Raw genomic sequence first — 16,569 nt, forward strand, 5'->3', positions numbered from 1 at the left:
ACAAAGGAGTTGCTGGGTCCCATTAGGAAACATTTTGATCGGTGAAAGGCTTAGACAGAGTAGATGGAGAAAGCTGAAAGTCATGGACAGATGTAGAAAGCTGGTTTCCCGTGGTGGGAGAGTCTAGGTCAAGAGGGCACAGCTTCAGGATCGAAGGGCGTTCGCTTGGGACAGAGATGCGGGGGAATTTCTTCAGGCAGAGGGTGGCAAATATGTGGAATTTGGTGGTGCTGGAGGCCGGGTCATTTAAGTGTATAGGCCCAAGCAGTCGGGTGTATTCCCTACAACCGCAATCACGCAGATCAGATCAAGCAGGAGATAAAGTCAGCATTCCACAATACTCACACAACCAGTCAGGACAAAATTACTTTCTCCGCTATATACTCCCCAGGAGAATACACTCTGGTCAATTCCTCCCCCACCCCTCCACACTCCCTGCTCTCACTCCCATCCTGGGAGAGTACACCGTTGTTGATCTATTCTGAATACAAGAATATTCCCACCTCCAAGCCACCCTTTCGTCCTATCTTCCCTGTTAGAATACAGAATCCGCTACATCCCCCGGCACAGGTAAGCTCGATGGCTACGCTGCACATTTACTCTCCCACATCTGCTGGTGCACAGACAACATGCACCCAGAAAGCAGCTGGTTAACATTAAAGGCAACAGTTTTTCACCTCCTGTCACCTTGACCAGGTGATTTCTGGAATTGGGCGGTACTTAAAGGAGGCATAGTGGTGATCACAACACTGTTACAGAACCAGTGACCAGGGTTCGATTCCGGCATTGTCTGTCAGGATTTTAAACATTCTCCTCGTGTCTGCATGGGTCTATCCTGGGTGCTCCGGTTTCCTCCCACCTTTCAAAATCAGGAATGTAGGTAATTGGGTAGCTTGGGCTCATGGGTCAAAAGTGCCTAAAATCTAAAAAGGGCTCATTTTGCAAATTATGCGTGGAGCATCTCCTAACAAACGAGCTTCGATCTGGACTGAAAACGGGTTCCATTCTATTCCCCCCACCCCTCCAACCATAGTCCCAAGTGTCAGAGAGCAGCATCCCTCTCCCGTGCCAGAATGGCATCCTTCCACCCTCATCGTTCCAACCATTGAGATAATCAAACGAATGGTTCATTGGGTGCATTTAGGCTTGTGGATCCATTCCTGGCAGGTACTTGGTCGAAACCGTTCCAATTTGGAAGAGGCTTTCAATTCCAATGAATGAGCTTCTTTCGAATCCATAGGCCACAATGAAATGGGCCCAAGAAAGTGCCCCTTGTTGCAGTGGTCCACTTTGGACACCAATGTTTATATATCGTTCAGCCAGACATCTTTCAAAGAAACAAATAAATAAAAAAACCACAAGGAAGGCATGTTGCTTCATGTGTGATGACATACACTGAACAGACAGCAGCATTTCTTCACTAACTACAGAATCAAATACATATAAACTTCAATCTGATCAAGAAATAAGGATTCCCTTGTAATGCTGAAGTGAAATTATAGCTGTTTATTTTCATTCCTGTGGGATTAGAAAAACCTCCAAAAATGTAACAAACGCATTCCTTTCAAATCCATTCAAAGATTATACGAATTAGAACAATATTAATGAAGGGATACAGGAGCAAAGTTACTACTTGACCAGAATTATCTCCCCCCCCCCCACCCACCCCTGTTGATTAGAGTTGGAATCACGCATAGGAGCTAAAATTCAGATCTATTAAAATTGCAAAAAACAAAGTACATTGGCAACAGCAATGGTTACTTTACAACTACCAGATTGTTGTTCACATTCACCTGCCTCACTCCAGGGGAGGACATTTGCCTTCCTTACTCCGTGTAACTCCTGGCTCACCGAACCAGTTGGATCTCAACTATTGAAATGGTCCAACGAGATAATCAATGCAAGGCAATATGGGACGGCCAACAACTTGCTGGTGTTGTCAGTAACATCCTCACCCACCGAACAGATAAAAGTCGACTCCTCAATCTCATTTCTTGCACAAAGCGTTTCGTTTTTCAAGAAGAGTAACCGGAAATAATGGACAGAAATGCCAGACTTGATGCTCCAAGAGACTGCCCATTACCTTGGCCCCCTACTTAAAGGGATTGGAAAGGAAAGAAACTATATTTTGTTGTTTTCTGCTCAGCTTTCTAGACATCCATAAATTCACCCAGTGGAGGGTGGTGCAGATCAACTTGCCAGATGTTAATAAATCTATACAGTGGAAAAATTGTGAATCGAGACAGAGCAAGCCAAACATTATCCATGCATTCTATTAGCAGGATTACATCCAAGACCACATAAAGGGCAACTGTCAAAAGTAAAGCTCTGTGGGTCCATACAGTGGCTCAGCACGACTTTCCTTTAAACTACTACACGTTTTGTGAAACACCACGTTACTGCTCTGAGGATTAAAGTGCTTTGATTTTGGCACAAATCACTTCAACTGGAAAAGTCAACTGCTCCGCCATACCACTCTCTGCTCACTTTTCCCATTGTAGTTCATCCTGAACTGTTCACGTTGCTTCTCTTCTCAATGATGCTCAATGAAAACCAGAAGTGTACGATCCAGTGATGGGGGTGGGGAGAGGTGCAGAGGGTGAGCAATGTTCTTGGGAGTCACCATCTCGGAGGATCTTTCCTGGACCCAACACACCAATGGCGTCGTGAAGAAAGCACGGTAACACCTCTACTTCCTCAGGAGTTTGCGGAGGTTTGGAACGACATCAGGTTGGACGGGGGTGGGGGGGTAAATGAAGTGAGATAAAGACTGACCATAAAATAGCATACTTTTTATTTTTAAGTAAAACATACAGTAAATCTTCAAACATAAACTGGCTCAAACTAGTCTAAACCATCGCACGGTCTTCAAAGTCTGTGAGCAACAGAAGCACGTCTGACTGATAGAGACACCGAGACATGGCGCTGGATGGGGGTGAGTCGTGTCAGGACATGTTTGGTGCCTAATGCAAGCTTTGGTATGCAGACGACATCCATGGTAAAAAAAATATTCGGTTTTCGGAGGTTTCTTTTTTCAGAATTTCAGATAACAGATTATGTACCTGTATAGGTGCCTCAAGACCCGCACCACCAGGTTCAGGAACAGCTGGTACCCCTCCTCCATCAAGGACTCTTATTTTTAGACTTTATTGATTGTTTTTAATTCATACTGTATTGCACAGCTTACTTACATTTCTTTATCTGTTCACATTTCTTTATTTGTTTATATGTGCACATTGCATAGTCTTCCTTTTATGCATTACCAATAAGTGGTAATTTTACCTCACCTGCATGGAAAAGAATCTCAGGGTTGTAACTAGAGGGCATGGTTTAAGATTGAAGGGGGAAAATTATAAGGGGAACATGAGGGGAAATTTCTTTACGCAAAGGGTGGTTGGGATGTGGACGAGCTTCCGGAAGACGTGGTCGAGGCGGGATCATTGGTTACATTTAAGGAAAGACTAGATAGTTACATGGAGAGGAGAGGACTGGAGGGGTATGGACCGGGTGCTGGTCAGTGGGACTAGGAGGGTGGGGATCTGTTACAGCATGGACTAGAAGGGCCGAACTGGCCTGTTCCGAGCTGGAAGTGGTTATGATGTCATGTTTGTATTCTGACAATAAACAAAATCTGAAAAAAAAAACCTGCATTTGATGAAGGATTCCAGCACTTTGCATTTTGGTCGCTGGCCATAATTGCCAAATGAGGTGCCAGATTGAGATGATGTCATCTTCCCCCCCCCCCCCCCCCGCCCCCCCAAGACCCACTGCTGAACAGGAAAAATCCACTCAGCCCTTCAAGACTGCCCTACCATTCATTATGATCATGACTGGTCTTTCTTGGGTCTCATCTCCTCTTCAGTACCAGTTCCCCATAGCCCTCAAAATCTTCCAGAGAATGCAAGAGATCCATCACCATTCTCCGCAAGAAACTGTTTTCCTGAGTGTCTTAGAGACTCACAATCCTGGAGCTTTTCCCCCTTGTTTGAGAGTTTTCCATTATTGGAAACATCTGGACATTACCCTGTCACGGCTCCCTCATGATCCTGGATGATTCAGTAAGATCAGCCCTAATTCTTCTAAACTCCAAAGAATATAGACAGTATATACTTATGTAAAAGTTGATCTCATGCAAAAGTCAACTCCCTATTTTTGACCAAAGAATTTGTAATATTCCATACATCCTGTGTAAAAGTTGACCCTAGTCTCTCACCTCGGCCTGTAGGCCGGAGCTCCTGAAGCCTCGAAAGCTGATTCTCGCCTCAGTCACCGATCTGATCTTCCAACTCTGCCAACGATGCAGATACTTACCGCGATCCCGCCCTCCCCTGTGGTTGGATGTGTGTTGTCATGCGCAGACTCTGTTATTACTTTAATTCCTTGTGTTTTTTGTTCTTTATTTGTTTCGAGATCATTATGGACCTGCTACTGACTGATATGGTATTTTGAATTCTAGTGTGAATTTCAGCCCTTCAAAAAAGTATGCAATAGTTGACCCCAAAATTTAACATTAAAAAATTATCTACAAAATTCGACTCTTACACGAAGGTAATTTCCACAGCCACGCGATAGGAATGAACCTCATTTAGACCATTCCCAATGCCAGTATATCCAATGGGATGACAACAGCAACATATTGTTTCCATGGATGCCACACAAATTTTGGAAAGACTTTAAGGCCCAGTTAATTGTGGACCCAAATTGAGAGCCAGGCAATCTAAAAAAGGTGCTCAGAAATTACTCCACTTTGAAACAAATACACCCTTGTTTCCTTCTAATTTGGCGCTTTCAAAATAAAAAAACATTCAGTTAATGTTGAAGACAAACGTGGTTTCTTATAGAGAGCAAATCAGCTTAGCTTTAACCTGCTGAATTCGACGCACATTCAATTACATTTCAAAACAAATTTGCTCTGTTAAATAGAGTTATAAATGACCAGGTTTGATAGACCTGAACAACAGTTTACAGCTTTGATGCTGTGCCAATTAAAAGAAAAACTACTCTTTGCAGATTGTGTTTCATTTCCTCTCCTCCCCTTTGACTGAGGCAAGACAAAACTAGCCCCATTACAACACCACACAAAGGCTTGAAAGGGCAGCTTTGTATCCCAAACAGCATAAAAAGAAAGAAGAGCCACAATCAAGAGGGTTTTTAAAAAAATCCAAATCATCTGGCATTCATTGGTCACATCTGGATACAAAGCCAGTTCAGCAATGAGCACACAACATGTCACCCTGGGCCTTTCATTCAGTTAGAGAACATCTTCAAATAGAAATAGTGAATAAATATCTCTCACCACATTTAAACAGCTCTGGGAACCAACCACTCTCCCCAAAAGGAGTTGCAGGGCAAGGCTGCTGTTTTCAATGAGAACAGGAGCAGGACACACATTCTCTTGAACCTCCTCCACTGTTCTATCATTTCCCCTCTTATCCCCCTCACAACTTTTGATTTCCTGTTAGTCCAGCAACCTATTCATCTCATTTGAGCGTTCACAGCTCTAAGGTGGAGTAATCCAGAGATCTGCAACACTGAGTGGAAAGTTTTCACTTCATTTACCAACTCCTTTAATCCTCGACACTTGATTCTTAATTCTCCAGCCTGATCAAGCAGCCTTTTGCCAAATAACTGATCAATCCTTGGTTAAAAATAGAACATTACAGCACAGAAAAAGGCCTCTTCGGCCCTTCTAGTCCGTGCCAAACCATTTTTTTGGCCTCGTCTCACTGTCCTGCACCCAGTCCGTAGCCCTCCATACCTCTCCCATCCACGTGCCTGTCCAAATTCTTCTTAAATGTTATAACTGAGCCTGCATTCACCATTTCAGCTGGAAGCTCATTCCGGAAGTCCCCCCTAAACGTTTGCCTTTTTACAAACCATCCTTAGGTTTGTATCTCACCTACCCTCACTGGAAAAAGTGGAGTATCTACATTTACTCTGTCTGTCCCCCTCATAATTTTAAATACCTCTATCAAATCTCCCCTCTATGATCCAGGGAATAACATCCTATCTTGAACATTTCTATGAAATCACCTTTTATCTGTAAACCATAGCGTTTCTCAATCAATGGGTCGTGGCCCACTGGCGGGGCCACATGGCCCTTTTAAAAAAAATGTAAATACTTTAATGAGATAAAGGTGTGTTTCTTACAGAGCTGCCTTTGACTTGAAAATATTGCTCGGTCATTGCCACTAGTGGGTCGTGGCATGTTAGGCCAGAAGCCAGGTGGGTCTTGGTCCGAAAAAGGTTGAGAACCACTGCTTAGGGAATGCAGACCTGTTCTCCTTTCATGGGACAACTCGGTTATCTCAGTGCCAAAAAAATAAACTAATCAGCGATCTGCTAGAGGAACTCAGCAGATCGAGCAGTATCAGCAAGAGAAAAAGAATGGCCCACATTTCAGGCCGGAGCCCTTCATCGGGACTTCAAAATTTGAGAAAGGATTCCAGCCCAAAATGTGGACCATTCTTTTACTCGATGCTGCTCGATAAATCCTCCAACACATCGAATTTTGCTCTAGACTCCAGCACCTGCATGTCCCAGTAATCAACCTGGTTACTGAAGTATTAAAACCAAAATTGGTGTCCACGCACATTAGAGGCCAATGTCAAGTGAACTTTCAAAGAGGAAGGCTTGACGCTTCCACTTTGCAAAGGTTTGTTCAGGAAGGAGGCACTTGTAAAACCCAACTTCAATTATTCCTTGAGCAACAAACCCACTCCACAAGGTGACAAGCCTGAGCTTGGTAGCACGATGACAAATCATGAACACGAGTCAAATGCAGACGGAGAGGTCCTTTTGCTCATTACAGCTCGTTAATTGAGAAGAAACTCGTGGATCTGACACATTGGGATCTGACTAGGAAAGCATGTTCCATGTTAAAACGTTGGTGTGAATAAGTAGTACATAAGTGATGACAGAGAAACAAAGTCTGCAAATAAGACCTGCATTCTGACAAGTATTCTATCCCTTTGAATGAATGTAGGCTACCAATGCCACCAACTTGTTCTTTCCAGAAGTGCTCATCACTTCTTTCCAAGCAGTGGACATTGGATAAATCTGGGTCAAAATCTGGACCTGATCCACCTGCGAATCAAGAGGGATGTTTTAATCATAGGACCTCAGAGGTCCAATGCAAAGGATCGGTCTGACTTATATTAGTTAGCATTTGATGGAGGAAGCATTGAATACCACCAAAGTGCCACATGCAAGACCAGGCCACTTGGCCACTGCTACACCACCATGAAGAACATAAACTGAGGCATACCATGACTGCACATCTGATTACCTGCCTGTACTTCTACTCCCAGTGTACAAGCAGAGACTGAAGACCACAGCACCAGGGGTGAAGATGGTCGAGGGAGGCAGAGGAATGTCTGCAGGACTGCTTTGAATCGGTGGACTGGATCATATTCAAGAACTCATCCATAGACTTGAATGAATGTGCACCAGGTGTCACCGACTTCATCAAGACCTGCGCGGATGAGTGTGCGCCCACGCGCACATACTGGGTGTTCCTCAACCGGAAGCCCTGGATGAATCAGAGAATCACAACCTGCTGAGGGAGAGAACAAGGGTGTTTAAGGCCAGGGATCAGGATCTCTACAAAGTCCAGGTATGACCTGTGGAAAGCCATCTCTGAAGCAAAGTGGCAATTCCAGAGGAATCTGGAGATAGATATATGCCAGCTATGGCAGGGAGCGTAGCCCACTGCAGCCTAAAAGTGAGGGCGAACACTATAGAAGGCTGTGATGCTTCATTACCCAATGAGCTCAACACCTTCTATGCCCGCTTTGAGAAACAAACAGTGACGACTAGAATCCCTGAAAAAGCGGACACTGTGATATCTATCTCTGAGGGCGACGTCAGAACATCAATCAAGTGTGTGAACCCTCATAAGGCATCAGGCCCTGATAGTGTACCTGGCAGGGTACAGAAAATCTACACCACCAACTAGCCGGAGTGTTTATGAACATTTTCAACCTCTCGTTGTTGCAGCCAGAGAATCCCACCTGCTTCAAAAGGGGCATCAATCATCCCAGTGCCCAAGAATAGTGTGAGCTACCTCAACAAAACTCTCACTGCATATTGGTATTTGAGACAATAAACTTGAATTGTATCCTCATGCTCACCATCATCATCTGAGCCATTCATTTTATTTCAACAATTCATCGAAGGTGAAAAGTGCTGACTTTCACTCGCGCCATAGTATAGCAGATAACAGAACTTTTCTGGGTGGGTTAAACTTTCAAAAATCAGCTGCAGACTGGAAGGAGCCTAATCTTTCAATTTCGGCTTTCGAGCCCACACTGCCCAATTGGCCTACAACCCCGGTGTGTTTTGAAGGGTGGGAGGAAATCGGAGCACATGGAGGAAACCCTCACAGACACGGGGAGAACATACAAACTCCTTAGAGAGTGGTGGGTTCGAACCCTGGTCAGTGGCGCTGTAACCACATTGCACTAATCGCTACGCTGACCATACCACCCTTGTGGCTGAATGGCGTAACCCTCTGTGAGGCACAGCATCATTTCCTAACTTTCAAACTTCCAGAAACTTTGGCTGCACATCAGCTCCACAAGTTGGTTCAAGACTGGAGCTTTGTTTGAAAGCTCGAAGGAGGAGATTGGCTGATTAGTTCAATTACTTTCAGTCCTTGACATCAACTTGCAAGGATTAGAAGTGTGAAGAAAATGGCTAAGACCCATCGAGATGCAACCAAAAGCATCCTTCCACTCCTGATTCCTGTCCTGACCACCCTCACTGTGGTAAATTCATGGGCAGGGTAGGGATGTTTAACAATGATGAAAGTCTGCAATGCTGTGACTGTAGTAAAAAACCTAAATCCTGAAGGAATTCGGCAAGTGTTGTAGAGCCATTCGGTGGTGGGGGGGGGTAAAGACATATTACCGAAGTTTTGGGCCAGAGCTTCATTTCATTATGACACCCTGTATACGTTCCCAAAATTGACAGGAGAGTCAATGTGCAGATGTGACTCAAGCACTTCTTCCAAGATGTTAATCTAAATTTATGGGTCAAGAAGAACAGGATTGAGCCAATTAGCTGAGGAGTCATCAGGGATAGAAGCAGGCACAGGCATTCCTCTGCATTTAATCCACCATTCAATAAGATCATGCCTCATCTTTTACCTGAGGCCACTCTGGTGCTGCTGCTATACAATTCCCAAGAACCTGGTTTCAATACTGACTTCAAGTGCTTTCTGTGTGGAGTTTGCACGCTCTCCCTGGGATGGCATGGCCAGCTGCCTCCAAATCCCAAAGCAACGCTGGTAGATTGATAGAATGGGTGATAGCCTTGCCCCTCCATTCCACCCTGACCCAACTGGAGAACAACACCTCTTCCGCCAGGCGGCTGTTCGTAAGACTTCAGCTCGGTGTTTAAAACAATCATTCCATAGAGGATACAGAGGGCGTACCACCATGCTGAGAAACAGCTTGTTCCCAGGGGCAGTGAGACTGCTGAACAACCAAATGAACTGCTCACTCTAACCATCCAAGCCTCTACTATTTAGACACACATAGATAGATAGACACACACACATATTTTTCCTCCCTATGTATTGCTTGTCTGGTTGTGTGTCTGCATGCTTTGCACTGAGGTCTGGAGAACGCTGCTTCATCAGGTGCAATATGTGATGATAAATAAACTTGAACTTGAAACTGTAAATTTTGCCATTATGCATTTGGGTGGCCAGAAAAATAAGGGGGAATGAAGAGAGAACAGGTCACAGTGAAAGAAGGGAGGGAATTAGATTAATGGAATGTTCTGAATGCCCACATATATTCACTGGACTGAATGACATTCTCATATATAAATTTATCTTACTTTAGCCCAACCCACACGCATTATGGCCACGTTACTCAAAACTAGGTGGCTGCCAGCACACTAACCTAGAGGAGATGAAACAACAGAGAAAATGACTTTGATAATTGGGGAGCAAAACTTGAAAGAAACTATGGGGAGATTAAAAGATTCAGCTTCACATTAAAGGAAGGAAGAATAGTAACTGGCTTGACACGAACGTCTGCTATTGTTGTTGTAAACAGGGATCGAGTGTGCTCTTCAGGACTTCGCCAAGTTAAACAGACCAGACAGATAATTCCTGGCCTGAACTGGGTTGACCGATTTCAGTCAAGTTTGAAAGCTTCTGCACAGCAGGGCAGATAGAAATAGACAGAAATTGAAGCTGAATTCTGCCATTCATCCCTTCAAGACCATTCAACAAGAATGTAGCTGATCTACTCTCTCAATAACATAGCCCTGTTCTCTTCCCACGCTTCTCAAAGCCTTTTGAAGTCTAGGAAATTATCTAACCCGCTTCAGAGTTGGTATCCACAACATTCATCTCAGCAGTGCAGAACACCTCGGAATTAGGAAATTTGTCCTCACTTCAGCTAAACATCTTTCCCCCCATCAAGCCATGATTCTGGTCATCTGATTGTACAAGTACAACCCGATGAAACAGCGTTCTCCAGTCCTTGGTTCAAAACGTGCAGACACACAACCAGACGTAACTCACATACAGACAAACAATACAGATGCAGGACAGGTATTCACACGGACAAATAAATACTGTTTCATGAATATGAGAGTCCTGACAATAATGAGAACTAGTTCAGCCCAGGTAAACATCTCCTCGCCACCATTCAAAGGAGGATTTTAAAATTCTTTCACAAATGACACTTCCCATGGGAAGTGAGAATACTGAATGGCCAAAGGAACTGCTCTCACTCACCATCTGAGACTCATGCTCACGAAACAATATTTATTTGTAAATATGAACACTTGTCCTGCATATGTATTGTTCGTACGTACGTGAGCTCTGTCTGGTTATATGCCTGTGTGATTTGCACCGAGGACCAGAGAACGCTTTTTTGTCGAGCTACACTTGTGAAATCAGATGACAATAAAAACTTGACGAAAACTGGAAACACAAGAGGCTTCAGAAGCATTGGGTTGCAGCCCAAACACAAAAAAGGAACCTGGGAAGTCTACAAACAAGGAACCTGGGAAGTCTACAAACAAGGAACCTGGGAAGTCTACAAACAAGGAACCTGGGAAGTCTACAAACAAGGAACCTGGGAAGTCTACAAACAAGGAACCTGGGAAGTCTACAAACAAGGAACCTGGGAAGTCTACAAACAAGGAACCTGGGAAGTCTACAAACAAGGAACCTGGGAAGTCTACAAACAAGGAACCTGGGAAGTCTACAAACAAGGAACCTGGGAAGTCTACAAACAAGGAACCTGGGAAGTCTACAAACAAGGAACCTGGGAAGTCTACAAACAAGGAACCTGGGAAGTCTACAAACAAGGAACCTGGGAAGTCTACAAACAAGGAACCTGGGAAGTCTACAATCTGACGTCACGAGCATTGAATTCCCAATATCAGGTCACCCACTCCCCTTTCTCTCTCCTGATCCATCCAGGTTCTCTCACACTGCCCCTCATTTCTAACCTTCTCTCTCTCCCACCAGCAACCTGTTACCCAGTTTCTTTTCCCTACCCCATTTGGCTATGTCTGCCTATCATACGCTCACCCACTGGATCGCCATCTCCTCATTCTTCCTCCCCCACCCCCCGGGTACCCATCTTCTCCTCCTTCCACTGAGTATGCACCTCCCCCCCCCCACCCCGCGGGGGCCCCCACCCCCCCCACCCCGCGGGGGCCCCCACCCCCACCCCGCGTGGGCCCCCACCCCCCCCCACCCCGCGGGGTCCCCCCTCTTCTGCCCCACCCCACTGGGTCCCCCCTCTTCTCCCCCACCCCACTGGGTCCCCCTCATCTCCCCCACCCCACTGGGTCCCCCTCATCTCCCCCACCCCACTGGGTCCCCCTCATCTCCCCCACCCCACTGGGTCCCCCTCATCTCCCCCACCCTACTGGGTCCCCCTCATTCCCCCCACCTTTTACTGGGTGCCCCTCATTCCCCCCACCTTTTACTGGGTGCCCCATCTCCCCACCCCCTAATTGGGTGCCCCATCTCCCCACCCCCTAATTGGGTGCCCCATCTCCCCACCCCCTAATTGGGTGCCCCATCTCCCCACCCCCTAATTGGGTGCCCCATCTCCCCACCCCCTAATTGGGTGCCCCATCTCCCCACCCCCTAATTGGGTGCCCCATCTCCCCACCCCCTAATTGGGTGCCCCATCTCCCCACCCCCTAATTGGGTGCCCCATCTCCCCACCCCCTAATTGGGTGCCCCATCTCCCCACCCCCTAATTGGGTGCCCCATCTCCCCACCCCCTAATTGGGTGCCCCATCTCCCCACCCCCTAATTGGGTGCCCCATCTCCCCACCCCCTAATTGGGTGCCCCATCTCCCCACCCCCTAATTGGGTGCCCCATCTCCCCACCCCCTAATTGGGTGCCCCATCTCCCCACCCCCTAATTGGGTGCCCCATCTCCCCACCCCCTAATTGGGTGCCCCATCTCCCCCCCCCCTAATTGGGTGCCCCATCTCCCCCCCCCCAATTGGGTGCCCCATCTCCCCCCCCCTAATTGGGTGCCCCATCTCCCCACCCCCTAATTGGGTGCCCCATCTCCCCACCCCCTAATTGGGTGTCCCATCTCCCCACCCCCTAATTGGGTGCCCCATCTCCCCTCCCCCACTGGGCCCCCATCTCCTCCCACCCATCTGGGTCCCCCATCTCCTCCCATCCATCTGCGTCCCCCATCTCCTCCCATCCATCTGCGTCCCCCATCTCCTCCCATCCATCTGCGTCCCCCATCTCCTCCCATCCATCTGCGTCCCCCATCCAGCCACTGGGTTCCCCCCACCATCTCCTCCCCCACTAGGTTCTCCATCTCTTTCCCCCCCCACCTAATCCCTGGGTCCCCCAGCTACCCACTTCCCTCTGTCTGGTTCCACTCACCATCACCTTTTCTTATGAGATTTCTTTGCCTGCTACCCTCTGTTGCCTCTACATTCCCTCACAGCCTGCCTTTATCTCCATCTGTCCCTCCCTCATGTGGCTCCATCAGCTCATTGACCCTTCACTTCCTTGAACCATCTGTTTCTTACCAACCCCTCCCATTTCTTTAAACTGGCTATCTCTCCTTTATACTTTCAATACTGACGCAGGATATTGACTTGAAACTTTGACAATCGCTTTGCTTTCACAAATGCTACCTGACGCCGCTGAGTTCATCCAACAATTTGTTACTTTGCTGGAAATTAATAATGAGTTTGTTGTTAATTTTATGCAGAGATTCAAAGATTTTTGTCAACTAATGGTATTGAGCCATATTCCAGGAATGAAAGCAGACTCAATGGGCCGAATGGCTTAATTCTGCTCCTCTATCTTATGGTCTTATGATACAAGGAACTTTTGATGGCTCTTGGGTGGGGGGAAGGGAAGAGAATCTCATGAGTTGGGGGGATCTCACTGAAACATTTTGAATGTTGAAAGGTGTGGATAGAGTAGATGTAGAAAGGTTGTTTCCCCATCGTAGGAGAGTCTCAGCCAAGAGGGCACGACTTCAGGAATGTAGGGTGGCCACTTATCAGAGAAATTTCTTTAACCAGAGGATGGTCAATCTGTGGGATTTGTTGTCACAGGTGGTTGTGGAGGTCAGGTCATTGGATGTATTTAAGGCAGAGATGGATAGGTTCTTGATTAACCAGGGCATCAAAGGTTATGGGAAGAAGGTCAGGTAGTGCACCTGAGTGGGGAAATGGATCAGCTCACGATTGAATGGTGGGGCAGATTCGATGGGTTGAATAGCCTATTTCTGCTCTCATGTCTTGTAGTCAGATCATGGAGCAGGAATGATCTCATTAAATAGGAGAACAGACTCAAAGAGTCTCAGTTTCGTTCATTATGTGCATGCAGTAAATTCAGTGTTGATGATGGAGTGGAAACTACTTCGTGTGGGATGGGGGGGTGCAGGAGAGAGGAAGAACAAGTTATGCAGCCTGACGCACAAGGGGGCCAAATTAATGGACTGAAATAATTAGGAAAATTGCAATATTAGTTGATTTTATTTTGCATCCACAGCCAAAATTAAATAGCAGACCTGGCCCATTTCCAGCCAGGAAAATTTAAAAAAAAAGCATCATTCACTGTCTCAGCAAAAACAATTCCAAAACATTAACAAAGGCAGAGAAACATTCTAATGGACATCAGCATTTCAGGAGAACATTTGTTCGAACATCATGCAGCAAAGTTATTAGTAATGTCAGCATAGTTTCTAGTACAAGCCGAAATTCTGGGTAGAGGTTTACTGGCCCTAATAAGAGGTAAAAGCACAGATTTTACAGCATCCATAAGAGGTAAAGATATGTTCCCGACATTTTGGGCCTCAGCCTTTCTTCAAGGTATGAGTAAAGAGCAGGTAGGTTCCTCTGTGCTCCTCCCCCTGGCCTTGCTTTCCTTTTTCCCAGCTTTTTAATCCAGCCACCAGGCTACCTTCTACTCACACCTTGACAAAGGGCTCAGGCCCAAAGTGTCGGTTATTCAGTATGCCTTTACCTCCTACAGATGCTGCGTGACTTGCTGAGCTCCTCCAGCATTTCCGTGCTTTTTACTACGACAACGTCTCTAGGCTTTTGCGCTTTACTTTCTAATTTGGAGACAATCCTGATCCTTCAGAGTTTAACACAGTGGTTTTCAACCTCTTTCTTGCCACTCACATCCCACTTTAAGTAATGCCTACACCATTGGTGCTCTGTGATTAGTAAGGGATTGCTTAAGGTGGTATGTGCGTGGAAAGAAAGTTTGAAAACCACTGTTTTAATCGTGCCTCATTGACTCGTTCTGTGCACGGTTTCAGAACTCCAAAGGAAATGGACCAATAACAATTTTCTCAAGCAAAATATTTCAGTAACAATTAGGTCTAGAGCAGTGGTTCTCAACATACCACCTTAAGTAATCCCTTACTAATAACAACACCTATGACATAGGGATTATTTAAGATGGTATGAGAGTGGGAAGAAAAAAGGTTGAGAACCACTGGTTTAACACAAAGAAATGATATACCTGCGGGGGCTTCCATCTTCATGGGGTGGAATAATGACAACCTTCACGGTCACTGATGTCCTCAGGAGGTCAATCATCTGATCATGGGTCAGTGTGACAATTGCCACTTTGCAAATTTCCACCAATCTACTTCCTTGTCTCAATCCGGCTTGCCATGCGAATCCATATTCTTCCACCTCCGCCACTGTGCCGTCATATTTGACGTGAAAACCAAGTTGCCCAAGACCATTCCGCCGCAGGGTCATGTCGACAGTCTCGCACCCTTCCGTCACAATCTGCAGTGTAAAGATGGATGAACAAGGGGTTTACAATTAGCACAATGCATGCTTGGTTCAATGATCTTCTATTCAACCAATGCTAGCAAGTTACTTGAGAGCCAGAAGACTCATCTGTTCCTTTGACAGTGTGAAAGGATGGCAATGAAATGAACCGTGGACCTCATCTACGTTATGGAACCCAACAGACGAGACGAGGTCAGGAGGACCACGTGGACAGAAAAAAGCAAAAGGGCAAAATTATGGCTACAGGTATCGGGCACAACTTCATGTCCATGGCACCAGTTCCCCTGGCTGAATAGTCCAGAAGTTGAGCACACAGTCGCAGGACAAGGCTCAGCTGTAGATGCTCACTGGTTGAGTAGATATAAAAATGGGATCAGTAAAATCAGAGAGATTCAATAGAAAAGCAGCTAACATTGAACATATCAGCACAGTACAGGCCCTTCAGCCCATACCTACCCACTTATTTTTCCGTCTTTTGAAGGGTCTATTAAATGCCCTTATTGTTCCAGCCTCCACCACCACCCCGGCAATGCATTCCCACAACTCTGTGTAAATTCTGATGTCACCCCTAAATTTACCTCCCTTCACTTTGTACAGTCGTCCTCTGGTGTTTGCTACTCCTGCCTTGGGGGAATAAAAAAAAACACTGGCTATCCACCTTATTTATACCTCTCAGAATCTTCTGGACCTTTGTTAAGTCACCTCTCATTCTTCTCTGCTCTTAAGTGAAAAGACCTAGCTCTGCTAATCTGGCCTGTGAAGACACACAGGTCAACTCCGATTATCCGAAATCAGATTCTCCAAAATCCTTATTTATACAAAATTTTTTTTTTTAATTATCTGAAAAGATAAATGAGGATATCCTAAACAAATCAGAAATCCTCATTTATCTGAATTTTTTTTCGGAGCCAACTGACGGGGTACCTCGGGCTGCCAGTGACAGTGGGGGCCTCGGACTGCCCCGCAGGAGTGGGGCCTCAGTGGGGGGTTGTTTGTTGTATTTTAAAGACTATTATGAGTGATTTTCTGTTGCTACTGGGCTGTTTTTAAAAAAAAAATGACCAGTTCTCTGAAAAAATCTGTTTATCTGACATTGGCCCAGTCCCGACCATTTCAGATAATCAAAGTTGCTCTGTATTTTCCAATCCTGGCAACATCCTGGTAAATGGAAGGATTCAGCCTCAATCTTGGCGAACAGTGCACCAAACCACTGAAATTGTGTGGCCTCCTCCTGATGTTATCGGTCATATAAAATGCTTCCATTAAAAGATCAGGATGCACTAAACT

The 16,569-nt window shown here is 45.8% G+C and overlaps 1 protein-coding gene across 11 annotated transcripts in view; it reads right to left on the reverse strand.

Moving 5' to 3' along the window:
- The window catches only part of sipa1l3 (signal-induced proliferation-associated 1 like 3), a 244,325-nt gene that overhangs the window by 72,245 nt on the left and 155,511 nt on the right, over positions 1 to 16,569 (reverse strand). For all 11 annotated transcript variants that reach the window (XM_069908182.1, XM_069908176.1, XM_069908178.1 and 8 more), the window contains one exon: positions 15,002 to 15,276. In XM_069908182.1, coding sequence (XP_069764283.1) covers positions 15,002 to 15,276 — 275 coding nt within the window. The remainder of the gene's footprint in view (positions 1 to 15,001; positions 15,277 to 16,569) is intronic.

Source organism: Narcine bancroftii, chromosome 13 (assembly GCF_036971445.1).
Source record: "Narcine bancroftii isolate sNarBan1 chromosome 13, sNarBan1.hap1, whole genome shotgun sequence".
NCBI classification, from domain to species: Eukaryota; Metazoa; Chordata; class Chondrichthyes; order Torpediniformes; family Narcinidae; genus Narcine; species Narcine bancroftii.